This window comes from Myotis myotis, unplaced genomic scaffold (assembly GCF_014108235.1).
Source record: "Myotis myotis isolate mMyoMyo1 unplaced genomic scaffold, mMyoMyo1.p scaffold_m19_p_7, whole genome shotgun sequence".
Classification (NCBI taxonomy): domain Eukaryota; kingdom Metazoa; phylum Chordata; class Mammalia; order Chiroptera; family Vespertilionidae; genus Myotis; species Myotis myotis.
In genome coordinates, this window is record NW_023416379.1 from 86,101,587 (window position 1) to 86,114,524 (window position 12,938).

General features: G+C 50.7%; 1 protein-coding gene across 1 annotated transcript; it reads left to right on the top strand.

Moving 5' to 3' along the window:
- The first annotated feature begins 10,196 nt into the window (after positions 1 to 10,196).
- Positions 10,197 to 11,652, top strand: TBCC (tubulin folding cofactor C). The gene has a single exon (XM_036317734.1). It carries the CDS (start codon positions 10,258 to 10,260, stop codon positions 11,296 to 11,298), a length of 1,041 nt encoding a protein of 346 aa, XP_036173627.1. The 5' UTR covers positions 10,197 to 10,257; the 3' UTR covers positions 11,299 to 11,652.
- The last annotated feature ends 1,286 nt before the right edge of the window (positions 11,653 to 12,938 follow it).

A 12,938-nucleotide genomic window follows, 5' to 3' on the forward strand; every position in this document is an offset into this window, starting at 1 on the left:
AGTGTGCTTCAGTTCCTCTAACACGGTGGCTCAGCCCCTGGCTGCCCATTAGAACCACTTGGGAGCTTCAGCAAATACGAATGCTAAGGCCCCACTCGGAGAGATCCTGACTGAGTTACCCAGGAAGGCCTGGGAAAGCACCGTCCGCCGCCCACGCCCCCCCCCCCCCCCCCGCCCCCAGCCCCATATGAATGTGCAGCGAGGCTGAGGACATTGCTCGAGTTTCACATGTATTTTTCTCATGTCCAGGTTTGCTGCATATGCTCTGTCTGTTGCTTGCTGGCCATGAAGCCAGAGACTTTTTGTCTGTCTTGTTCACTGCTATAGTTCCAGCACCTAGAACAGTGCCTGGAACATAGTTGGTGTTTCATAAATATTTGTAGGAAGAAATGAATGAATGCCTAGCTGGTTTGCCTCAGTGGATAGAGCATCAGCCCTTGGACTGAAGGGTCCCAGGTTCGATTCTGGTCAAAGGCACGCACCTCAGTTGCAGGTCGATCCCTGGCCCAGGTCGGGGTGCATGCGGGAGGCAACCAACCGATATGTCTCTCTCACATTAATGTTTCTCTCTGTGTCTCAATGTCCCTTTCACTCTCTCTAAAAATTAATGGAAAAATATCCTCAGGTGAGGATTAACAACAACAAAAATGAATGAATGAGACTCTGCTTTCTCCCATCATCAGGTTAGATCGCAGTCGCTCTTTATCCATCTTAGATTTCCTAAGACACCCGGCCACCAGCCAGCCCAGATCCCCTGGCCTGGGTTGGGTAATCTTTCATGATCTCAGCACCTAAGATCCCTCCCAATATAGCATCTATCACACCCCCTGTAACTGTGTCCCTCACTTAGCTGTGAGCTCTGCGGGAGCCCTGTGTGTTCATCAGTGTCCCTCCACCACCCGGCAAAGGCCGAGCATATGGTCGGTGCTGATTAAATAAGCGCATCATGAACAGATAGGAGTGAATGAGCCCGGTGTGCGGTGAGAGGGCAGAGCATGGAAGGGCTGGAGTAACAGTGAGGGCGGGAGAGGAGGCTGGAGGGGCACACAGGTTGCCAAGGGCCTGGCATCCACACTGACGAGTCTGAACAGTGTTAGACAACAGGGAGCCAGCACCAGTGTTAAGTGACACGATCAGCTCGAATTCTAAGGCAACAGGTTGCTGAAGCGTGCAGGCCTGGGGGACTCAGAGAAACACAAGGGTCATGAGTGTGTGGGGAAGATGAGGAGGGGCCGAGGCCTGAAGAGAGGGACTAAACCTGAGAGACAGAGAGAGAACACTTCCTGCAGGCCACGTGGACCAGTGAGGGAGACTGAGGTGCTGGGATGACTGGTTTCCTGCTTGGGAGACTATGCGTGCGGTATGGGGAGAGGATCAGATGTGGTATCAGGGGCAGGTGGAGTTAAAAGCTGGGGCCCAGCACCCGACCGGAGCGGCTGAGCGTTGACCTATGAACCATGAGGTCACAGTTCAATTCCTGGTCAGGGCACATGCCCGGGTTGCAGGCATGCAGGAGGCAGCCGACCAATGATTCTCTCTCATCACTGATGTATGTTTCTCTCTCTCTCTCTCTCTCTCTCTCTCTCTCTCACCTCTCTCTCTCTTGTTTTCTCTCTGAAATCAATAAAAATAAGCCCTAGCCAGTTTGGCTCGGTGATATCAATAAAGATATGAATAAATAAATAAATAAATAAATAAATAAAATGAAAGCCTGGACTCAGCAACAAGACTGCCTCGATTCAAATCTTAGCTCCACCACTTACTAGCTCTCAGTCCTAAGGGAGTCACCTTCACCTCTTCAGTTCACCTGTCCAATGGGGATAGTGGTACCTGCATCGCAGAGATGTTGTGAAGACTGAATGAGGTAAAACTTGTAAGTGCTCAGCCATTGCCTGGCACGCAGCAGACGGCATAAGAGTTAGCGAACTCTGCACTCACAGCACGGTGCATTAGCTGCAGGTGGCTGCCAGGGCTCTTCCCATCCCTTTAAGCGCCTGCTGAGGAGGTGGGGTCTGCTTCTTGAATCTGGGCTGGCTTTGGGATTTGCTTTGACCAAACGCACGCACCGCGCGGTGACATTGCCCTGTGGAGCCAGCCCGCCCGCGGAGAAACTTGAGCTTGGCTCCTGAATGTTGAGACCAAGGGCGCGAGAGGCCACACGGGGAGCGAGGGGCACCCGCTGACAGCCAGCACCAAGGCCCCAGACCGGTGAGTGAGGCCACAGCCTCACTGAGCCACAGAATTGTGAGAAATCATAAACTGTTGCTGTTTTAAGCCGGTAAGTTTGGGTTGGTTTTCTATTTTTATTTTCATTTTTTGTTGTTGTTGTTAATCCTCACCCGAGGATATTTTTCCATTGATTTTCAAGGAGAGTGGAAGAGAGCGGGAAAGACAGACAGAGAAACATCAATGTGAGAGAAACACATCGATTGGTTGCCTCCTGCACGCGCCCTGACCAGGGCCCAGGCCAGGAAGGAGTTTGCACCCTAGGTACGTGCCCTTGACCGGAATTGAACCCAGGACTCTTTGGTCCGCAGGCTGACGCTCTATCTGCTGAGCCAAACCGGCTAGAGCTGGGTTGGTTTGCTACACGGCAGTAAACTTGTGTACAGAAGAAAAAGGACATCACTGGGGCAGTAAGGGCTTCGTTTTAGGCCATCTCAGCTAGGAGGCATTGTGGACAGGAGATCACTACATGGATAGTACATAGTCATGTGCAAATATCAAGATCACTACATGGAAATGTCTAGGAAGGTGTTGGAAGTTCAAGTTTGGGCTCAGGAGACAGGTGGAGGGAGGAGACAGAGATTCAGGAGTCAGTCAGCATCGGACAAGACTTGGTGCCCTGGGAGAAGGTAAGCTTTTCAAAGGAGGTGACAGGAATAAGAAAAGAGGTACCAGGATACAATTCTGGCCTCATGGATATTTAAGGGGTGGATGGAGAAAAGTCTGTAACGGAGACAAGAGGTAATGATCAAGAATGGACAGAGAATAAGACAGAACAGGGAGCTGTGCATTGAGTAGGGAGAAGAGCTTACAGCTACAAAGAGCAACGGATTTGAAAGCTAGGAGGGAATGGCGATGACAGAGCAATCTGTTTCAAATAAAGTGGCAGAGGTGGAAGTCAGATGATGGGCTAAGGAGGGAATACACCTGAGAAACTGGACACAGCAAATGTAGATTCGTTTTTAAAAGTCTGTTGTGGCCCTAGCTGGTTTGGCTCAGTGGATAGAGCGTCAGCCTGTGGACTGAAGGGTCCTGGGTTCGATTCCGGTCAAGGCATATGCCGGAGTTGTGGGCTTGATCCACAGTAGGTGGTGTGCAGGAGGCAGCCAATCAGAGATTCTCTCTCATTATTGATGTTTCTATCTCTCTCTCCCTCTCCCTTCCTCTCTGAAATTAACTTAAAAAATATTTTTAAAAGTCTGTTGTTAAAATGGAACTCATAGAAACAGAGAGCAGGTTAGTGGTTGCTGGGGGTTGGGGGATGTGGGAAATGGTAAAGGTAGTCAAAGAGTATAAACTTCCATCATAAGATGAGTAAGTTTTGGGATGTAATATACAGCATGATGACTATCCTATATAACAAAAGGCTAATATGCAAATCGACCGAACAGCAGAACAACCGGTCGCTATGACACGCACTGACCACCAGGGGGCAGACACTCAATGCAGGAGCTGCCCCCTATTGGTCAGTGTGCTCCCACAAGGGGAGCACCATTCAGCCACAAGTCAGGCTCACAGCTGGCGAGCCCAGCGGCCCCGCCTCCGAGGGGAGCAGGCCTAAGCTGTCAGTCGAACATCCCCCAAGGGCTCCCAGACTTTGAGAGGGCGCAGGCCAGGCTGAGGGACCCCCCCACTCCCAAGTGCATGAATCTCGTGCACCGGGCCTCTAGTAGTGACACTTGAAAGTTGCTAAGAAGGTATATCTTAAAAGTCTCACCACATAAACAAAAAAAGGTACCTATGTGAGGTGATGAATATGTTAACTTTATCATGGTAATAATTTCACAATATATACATATATAAGATCATTTTGTACATTTTTTAAATTTAGTTTTTATTGATTTTAGAGAGAGGAAGAGAGAAAGAGAGAGAGAGAAATATTGATGTGTGAGAGAGAAACATTGATTGGCTGCCTCTTGTACACACCCCGACCAGAGATCGAACCTGCAACCTGGGTATGTGCCCTGATGGGGAATCAAACCCGCCACCTTCTGGTGTACAGGACGACACTCCGACCAACTGAGCCACAGTGTCAGGACTCATCATATTGTACATCTTAAACTCACACAATGTCGTATGTCAATTATATCTCAATAAAGCTGGGAGGAAACAAACCGAATTACCGTCCCTCCAATATTAAAAAAATAGAATAAAATTAAAAGCCTGTTGTTAATTGAAGTAAGAAACTTAGAGCATTCACTTGGGTTGAGGGACCTTTCTTACTGAGAAGAGATGCCAAATAAGACAGATTAAAGATCCCCCAAAAAAGAGAGGATGAGTGGCGGCCGGAGGGCCCAGGAAATGGGAGGGGAGGGACATGGAACTCGGTGGGAAGCTCTTCTTTGGGTGAGAAGAGAAAGAGAGAAAGGCAGAACTTCACAGACAAGTTGTAAGTGAGGTGGGAGGCAAGGTGAGGTTCACGGCTAGTGGCCTTTCTCCTCTGTGAAGAGCAGGCAAGGCCACCTGGCGACAGGCAGTGCGGGTCTTGGGGAGAGGGAGGTAAGTTTCTGAGGAGTTTTGCAGGGAATGCCTGAGGGGCTGCAGGAGTCAAGACTCCAGACTCTTAGGAGGACTTCCTGCCCCTGAGGGCCAGGCGCTCAATACGCTTCCTCCTCGGCCTGTGCCCGCTCCATCCCCTCCCCGCGCTGTCCCCAGCCCAGACTGCCCCCTGGCCGGTTCTCAATCCCTCGCTCCTTCTCCAAGCATTTGCTGAACAGCCACACCACTGAGCCCCATTTCTCAGCGCAACATACTCCCGCTCTCCCCGCCGGCTTTCAAACCTTCCCACACTTCTGACACCCCCAGTGCCTTCCTCCCACACCCGGTAGGGGACCTCACTGCCCACTTCATAAGGAACAAGGAAATCATAAACTCATCGGTCAAGTATCAAACACAAATGCACCTGCAGCTGCACCCTCGCCTGCGGATACAGCGTTTTTAAACGGCAGCTTAATGTAGGGGGTCTTGATCAGCACTTTTTCTTTTTTTAATCCTCACATGAGGATATTTTTCCATTGATTTTTAGGGAGAGTAGAAGACAGAGGGAAAGACAGAGAGAAACATCGATGTGAGAGAAACACATCGGTTGGTTGCCTCCTGCACGAGCCCCAACCAGGACCCAGGCCTGGGAGGAGCCTGCAACTGAGGTACGTGCCCTTGACCGGAATCAAACCCGGGACCCATTGGTCCAACGCTCGTCCGGTGAGCAAGCCGGCTAGGACTTGACCAGGATTTTTAAAGCAATAAGTAAAACAGAAAATCGTCTCTTGCACAGAGTAATTTACTGTTTCAATTATGAGGCACCTGTTACTATGGGTTGAGGTAAAAACATTTGTGCATGTTGGAAAACTTTCATAATAAAAAGTTAAAGCAACAACACTGCAAGAGAGAGGCGGTCCCTCCTCCTGCCTCAGCTAATGCTTGTTTTAGGTCCCCCCCTCCCCTTTTCAGGACCCTTATATTCTGGACTTTAAGCCTTCTCTTTCTGTAAAAATCAAAAACACCTCAGTGGCCTCCTCCTACCCCCAAGTTCCTCTCCCTTCCCCTTCTCAGTCAAATTTCTCCAAAGAGTTATTTATCTGCTTGCCAAAGGCTCCCTTACCCCACTGCCACCCCTCCGTCACCCCTGCAGTCTGTCTCCTGCGCACTGCACCCCCCTGACACAGCTCTCCCTAAAGTCCCAGTGACCCCAGGAGCCCATACATCTAGAAGACACTCTTCAGTGCTCACTCACTTCTTGTTAATTCCTTCTCATCCTGCCAGCCCCTGGGGAAGCCGGCACTGACCTCCCTACAAGGTCAAACCACCCACCAGTGGCACTCTCTGTTCCTCTTTCCTTTCTAACCGTTGTTAGTTGTCACTGTTAAAATGCCACATGTCTGCCCTAACGGGTTTGGCTCAGTGGATAGAGCGTCGGCCTGCGGACTGAGGGGTCCCAGGTTCGATTCCGGTCAAGGGCATGTACCTTGGTTGTGGGCACATCCCCAGTAGGAGGTGTGCAGGAGATCAGCTGATCGATGTTTCTCTCTCATCAATGTTTCTAACTCTCTATTCCTCTCTCCTCCTCTCTGTAAAAAATCAATAAAATATATTAAGAAAAAAATACGTTTAAAAAAAAAAGTCACGTTTGTGCCATTATTTGCCTAGATTAAGCGTCCTCAAAGACAGTGATTAAGTCTGTCTCTATTCACCATGGCAGCCGAGGGCCTCCCTGGCCCAGCATGGGTCACAGTAGGTGCTAAATAAACTGATGTTAGATAAATATTCGGTGCCAGTCTGTGCTAGGCCTTAGGTGTCTGACGATGAAAAAAGTTCCCACAAGTGAAGGTGGCGGGGAGGAGGAGAGCCAGGGAAAGGCGGGAGGAAGGGCTGCTCCTCTCCTGCTTCCCAGACCAATTTGGAGATTTTCACAAAGAGCACATACCCCCACAGCTGCCACCATTCACGTTCCTCGTGTCAGAAAAGCCAGCGACCAAGGTAGGAATATTTGCCTACCATTTGGTAGTGGCATATAGAGCTCTTTAGTGAATGCTTTATATCACTATGGGTGACACCTCTTTCTGGCATCAAGCTACTAGAATTGAGGTCTGGATCTGTTTCATTGTGCCTACGTGTGGCTGGCATCTTCCACAGCACCGGTCCCTGACGGACTCCACAGAACAGCAAAAGACCTTATTCTTTGCTGTATTGCCATAGCCAAAGGCCATTTTATTGCGCTTAAATGCTTTCACTACTTGGTTGCTGACTTCCTGTGGTATATCAGTACATAAACACTCACTTTTGACATTACAAGATCAAATACATATGACAAATATTTAATATCTAACAAACACAGTATGGAGATGCAGCCAGCAAAATACAGACTATCAGAAACTCTACTGAACAAGTGACCAGGTTTCTTCCAACAAAACAATTGGGGGAGAGAGACAGAGAGAGAGAGAGAGAGAGAGAGAGGCTGGGGGGGGGGGGGGGAAGAGGATTAAAAAAAAAAGTGATTTAAGGGACATATTAACTAGACAATTGAATGGGATTGTTTGGATCTTTATTCAAATAACTTGAAAAGGAAATTATAGGATAATTATAGAGAAATGTGAATATAGACCGGAACTCTGATGATAATAAGGATATATCACCACTTTTTCTGGAGTGTGGTGATAGTTGATAATATTGTGGTTAGGTTTTAAAAGGGTAGTCCTAATCTCTTTGAGATACATATTGAAACACTGATAGATTGTAAAACATAAAGTAATATAATGTATGGGATTTGCTATAAAATAATCAGAGTGAAGTGGGGTGGGGAAGAGGCCAGGGTTTTAGAAGGAAGGAAATTGTCAGTTGTTAATGGTTGAAAGCTAATGTAACGAACAGAACCCCAAAGTACCCCCCTTTTAAAGTAGCTTTTAAAGTCTGTAATAACTTAGAAGTTTTACACTTTTTAACATGTCGAAAGAGAGCAGTACTTTGATTCACAAGCCTCTTAAGGTATCTTTGAACAAAGGGCTCAGAGCTCCTGGCTGCTTGCCTTTGTCACGGTTCTGTTGTAGGGCTCCCCCTCTTTACCTCCGTCACCACAGGAGCTGGTCTGTTTCAAGGCTGCACACTGAACTGCCTGCCCTCCAGTTCCGTCTGGCAGCGCCAGAGGTTTGCAGCCTTCCTGCTGCTTTCGAGCTCAGGCATGTAGCTGTCCATCCACGTCTTCACCAGCAGTTAGTTTGCTGGGGGCTGGAAAACACGGCCACGCCAATGCTTCCAGGCCACAGCACGCACCCTGCCCGTTCCCACTCGGCTTTCCATCCGTCTCTGACACACCGGGTCACCGGGTAACCTGCCTGTTTTTGCCCGTGACTGCTTCTTTCTCAGAAAAGTTTGAACTAGCCAACTTAAAAATATTCAGAAACGTCTAAGGTCTACTGGACGCTGTGCCAAAATCGGAAGTCGGGTAGAAATGAAATTCCTGCAAGAGTTTAATGGCATTCAACTGCCTGCTGACACAGACAGCACGAAGCACCGCTCACAGACGCACTGTGGCTAACACGGAAAAGCTGCCTGGCCCGGCCGCTGTAACTCCCAAGTCCGATAAGCCTTGCTTGGCTACAAACTTTCTTAATTCACGCGAGACAGATGCAGTTGCTGAGAAACTGGAGACCGATCAGGGCTTCCCTCCCCCCAGTCCTCAGCAAAACAGATCTTCCCTAAACCTTCCTTGGTTAAATCACAACTAAAATAAAGCAGCTATTGCATTCCTCCGTGTGACTCAGACAAGATAAACAGCTAGATTTCATTCACCAGCCTCAAAAACACACCGCACGAAACACCGAAAGCCTCGTCTATCTTGTCCATGAACAACGCGAATGAAAACAAAGAGCAGTGAATACGAGCGTAAGCACAGGAATTTTCCAGCATTCTCATCTCCATCGGTGCACGGACACACAGACGCCCCCCCGACCCCCCACTCCCATCCCCCTCCACCCCTACCCCCCTGCGCGGAATTGGCCAACGGGTAACCTGCACTGACATGCAGTAGAGAAATACAGAAATGTATGTGTTTTGTCTTTGGGTTTTTGTCTGTTTTGTTTTAAATGGGAAGGAAGGGAGGAGAGTGGGGCGTTAAAAATTGGAGATGTCTTAATTCTCCCCTCTCCCCCCATCTTTCTCTGCATGACAATGCAGGCACATCGGTGAGATGTCCAGTGACAGTTTCCTGGGCAGTTAAATACCCCAATGAAAACCGGGAAGCCGGGAAGTGTGTGCGCGCCGGGAGGGAGATGAGGGTGAAACCCCAGACGGGGAGGGCGGGCCGGGTCAGAGCCCTGCGCTCCGCCGGCCGCCGCACGGAGCAGCCGAGGTCGCGCGCGCCCGCAGCCCGCAGCCCGCAGCGGGCACGTCCAGGGTCTCGGCCGCTCGCTGCCCCGGGTTTTGCTGGTGACGGCGCCGCCTCGGCCGCCCACTCACACCCCGGGCTGGCCGCGGCGGTAGGCTAGGCTCATCCGCTTCCGGCGACAAACCCCGCCCACCACCTCTAGAAATAATGTGACATTCCCCACCGCTTTCCCAAGACTGACAGCCCCAGGGAGAGCCGCGGAGCCGGGGGCTGGGGTCTCGCCCGTCACGCCCAGCGGCGCCCAGCTGCGCAGGGAGTGACAGCGAAGGGGGGGGGGGAGGGCGTGGGAGGAAGAGGAAGGGGGTGTGGAATCTCACTCTCCCGCCCCCACCCCGCCGACTGCCGCAATTGGCCAAAAAAATAGTAATTCGTTTTTAGGCTCCCCCAAGGCCCCCTGAACCCCGTTGCAATGAGGAACCCAGTCTCTCCCATCCGGGTGGCCTTCGCCTTCTCCCGCCCCCGTAACTGCCTACAGGGACCCTGGAGCCCCAGGCCACGCCGAACTGCAGAGGCTGGGGCGGGGGGTGGGGGGAGGGGTTAGGATAAGGGTTTTGGGGCGGCAGGAATGGGTTGGGGGAAGGGGTGGTGGAAAAGGAAAAAAAACAGAGGCATGCAAGTGGCTCCCTAGCCAGCTGTTCCAGCTGCCGCTTCCTCCGACGCGGGCCGGGCGGTGCAATATTCCACCCCCCCTCCATCTTTCTTACCACTACCTGTCCCCCCACCCACCGCACGCACACATTCCCCCCACCAGTAGCAGATCTCTGGCCTGTAAGAGGGAGGTAGGGAGGAGCCGGGGGGGAGGGGGAGGCCTGCGAGTTTCTAACCTTGTTCTTATAAACAAACCCACATGTGCAGCTGCCGCTGCTGCAACTCACCCCACAATCCCGGATATAAGTCCTGCCCCTTTAAGAAGAAAAAAAAGGCTTCCCCCTCCTGCCTCCCACCCCACCCATCCACAAGGACCTTTGTTTCTCCACCCCCTTTGTCAGTCGGCCCCGCCCCTCCGATGTAGAGGAACCAATGGGATAAGGGAATAAGGCCGGTCTTCTGACGTCATCGTATCTGGCCAATCAAAGGACGCGTTGGTGGGACGCCTCACGGAGGGCGCGCCCAGAGGAAGGAAGGCAGGAGAAAGGAAGCTTGCAGTCAAGATGGAGACAGCTAATTGCTCCGCTGCCGTCGTAGGTAACGGGGACCTGGTGTCCCAGCGGGAGCGGAGCCTGCTGCCTGAGCGGCTTCAGAGGCGAGACCAAGAGAGGCAACTGGAGGCGGAAAGGCGGAAGCAAAAGCGGCAGAACCAGGAGGTGGTGGAGGAAAAGAGCGACTTCTTCACGGCCGCCTTCGCCCGGGAGCGAGCAGCGGTGGAAGAGCTCCTGCAGGGCGGGGAGTCGGTCGAGCGGCTGGAGGAGGCGGCCGCTCGGCTCCAGGGGCTCCAGAAACTCCTCAACGACTCGGTTTTGTTCCTGGCCGCCTACGAAGTGCGGCAGGCCCAGGAGGCGCTGGCGCAGCTGCAGGCGGCCCTGGCCGACCGGCGCCAGCAGCTGCAGCCCAAGAAGCGATTCGCTTTCAAGACCCGGAGGAAGGATGCTGTCTCGGCCCCCAAAGCAGTAGATGCGGCTCCCGGCGCCGCGGAGGCGGAAGGCACCCTGGCCTCCCCGCCCTCCCTGACCGAGGAGGGAGCCGTGGGCGCTAGCTGGCTCTGCGGCTTCTCCAACCTCAAGTCCCAAGTCTTGGAGAAGAGAGCGGAGGAGTTGCACCAGCGAGACGTCCTTTTGACCGAACTGAGCGATTGCACGATCAGACTGTACGGCAATCCCAACACCCTGCGGCTGAGCAAGGCGCGCCGCTGCACGTTGCTCTGCGGGCCGGTGTCCACGTCGGTGTTTCTGGATGACTGCAGTGAGTGCGTGCTGGCCGTGGCCTGCCAGCAGCTCCGGGTACACACCACGAGGGACACCCGCATCTTCCTGCAAGTGACCTGCAGGGCCATCGTGGAGGACTGCCACGGCATCCGGTTCGCCCCTTACACCTGGAGCTACCCGGGGATCGACCGAGACTTCGAGAGCTCTGGCTTAGATCGGAGCAAAAATAACTGGAGCGACGTTGACGACTTCAACTGGTTGGCGCGGGATGTGGCCTCCCCCAACTGGAGTGTTCTTCCCGAAGAAGAGCGAACGATCCAGGACGACTAAGAAGTGGTTACTCCTTTCTTCACTGACACCAAATTCTCCCCGTGTGGGAGGACTCCCAACCCACGGGACCCCACGGGTTACTTATCATTGTCACAGAGTATGTGGTTTCAGTAATTAAGACTTAAAGTTGTGATAGGCGATTTGTGATTTCCATTAAATTCGCGACAGGTATAACACTTTTATTTTTGCTACTTGGATAACTATTGCTAGTATTTGCCTGTGACAGTTTGAAGCCGTAAGCGGGGAAAGAGTGTGGTTCTCTGTTTTTGTTTTTATTGGTGGTATTTATAACTTACTGCATGATAAAGCAGGCCTTCAATAAATATTTAATAAATGAATGCCGCAGGGCGCTGGTAAGAGGCAGTGAATGTGGAATGATGGTACCGAACCCGTGCCAAGTACCATTAAGGAGAACCTTTCGGGCTGAGTGTTCTCAGCAGGGTGCTCCTCTGTGGTCTTCAGCTACACATTAGCTTGAGCTTCTGGAACCCAGCTGGTTATTGACTTGTTTGGGTCCAGAAGTCCGGCTTGGACCTCCAGAGGCTCATGAGTTTTCCCAACTGTAAAGCCAAAACTATTGTAGCTACCAATTTTCTGTGCATTTAAAATGTCACAGACACTGTGCTAAGTACCTTACTCAAATACACTTACTAAGGCCTCAAATTCGTATGAGGTAGGTCCGCATACACTGTTTTTCAAGCGGGGAAACATAAGTGTGTTGCCCGAGGTCACGCGTGCTGGTGGACTGGAATCTAAACAGTTGGCTCCAGCGCCCATCTTCTGAACCCGCTACGAGACAGTGATTTTGAATTGTGCTGTGTTGACAAGAGGCGTGCAAAATAATTAAAAAGGGCAAATTGCTTTTTAGAAAAGTATCTTTTTATTGATTTCAGAGAGGGAAGGAAGAGGGAGAGAGAGAGAAACATCAGTGATGAGAGAGAATCATTGGTTGGCTGCCTCCTGCACGCCCCCCACTGGGGATCAAGCATGGAACTGGGCATGTGCCCTGACCATTGAGCCATGCCAGCCAGGCAAATTGCTTTTTTTTTTTTTTTTTTTTTTTTAACAGGCATCATTATGGTAGGTTTCCTCATACAAAGAAATGGAGACAGCCCTGGCAGGGTCGCTCATTTGGTTCAAGTGTTACCCTATATGCCAAGGTTGTGGGTTTGATCCTGGGTCAGGGCACATACAAGAACCAACCAGTGCATACGTAAATACGTGGAACAACAAATCAATGTTTCTCCCTTCCTCTCTCTCTCAAAAAATAAAAAAAAAATTGAGGCAAATATCTAGTTCAGTCTGTTTTTTAATGGTGTTATCTATAATCATGTGATGTTATATGTAACATGACATTGACAGACATTAAATGGCTATCTAAAGAGAAGAGGGCATGGAGACAAGATCCAGCTCAGTTGTCATTTTTCCACTCATTTTGCTATGATTATGGTTACAAACTTGGCTTTTTGCTCTAGACACTACCATTCATTATTCTTAAATGGCTAGTTGAAAGATTTTTAAAAAGGTTTTTTGGGGTCTAATGGCCTGTAACTAATTGCTTTTTATTTGATAATTGCCACAATTATTAATGTGCTTGAAGTACCTGAAAGTACCTGTATGTTTAATATTTATATGTTCTA

Coding starts and splice junctions, on each gene's coding strand:
- TBCC (XM_036317734.1), top strand. CDS start 10,258: ATGGAGACAGCTAATTGCTCCGCTGCCGTCGTAGGTAACGGGGACCTG.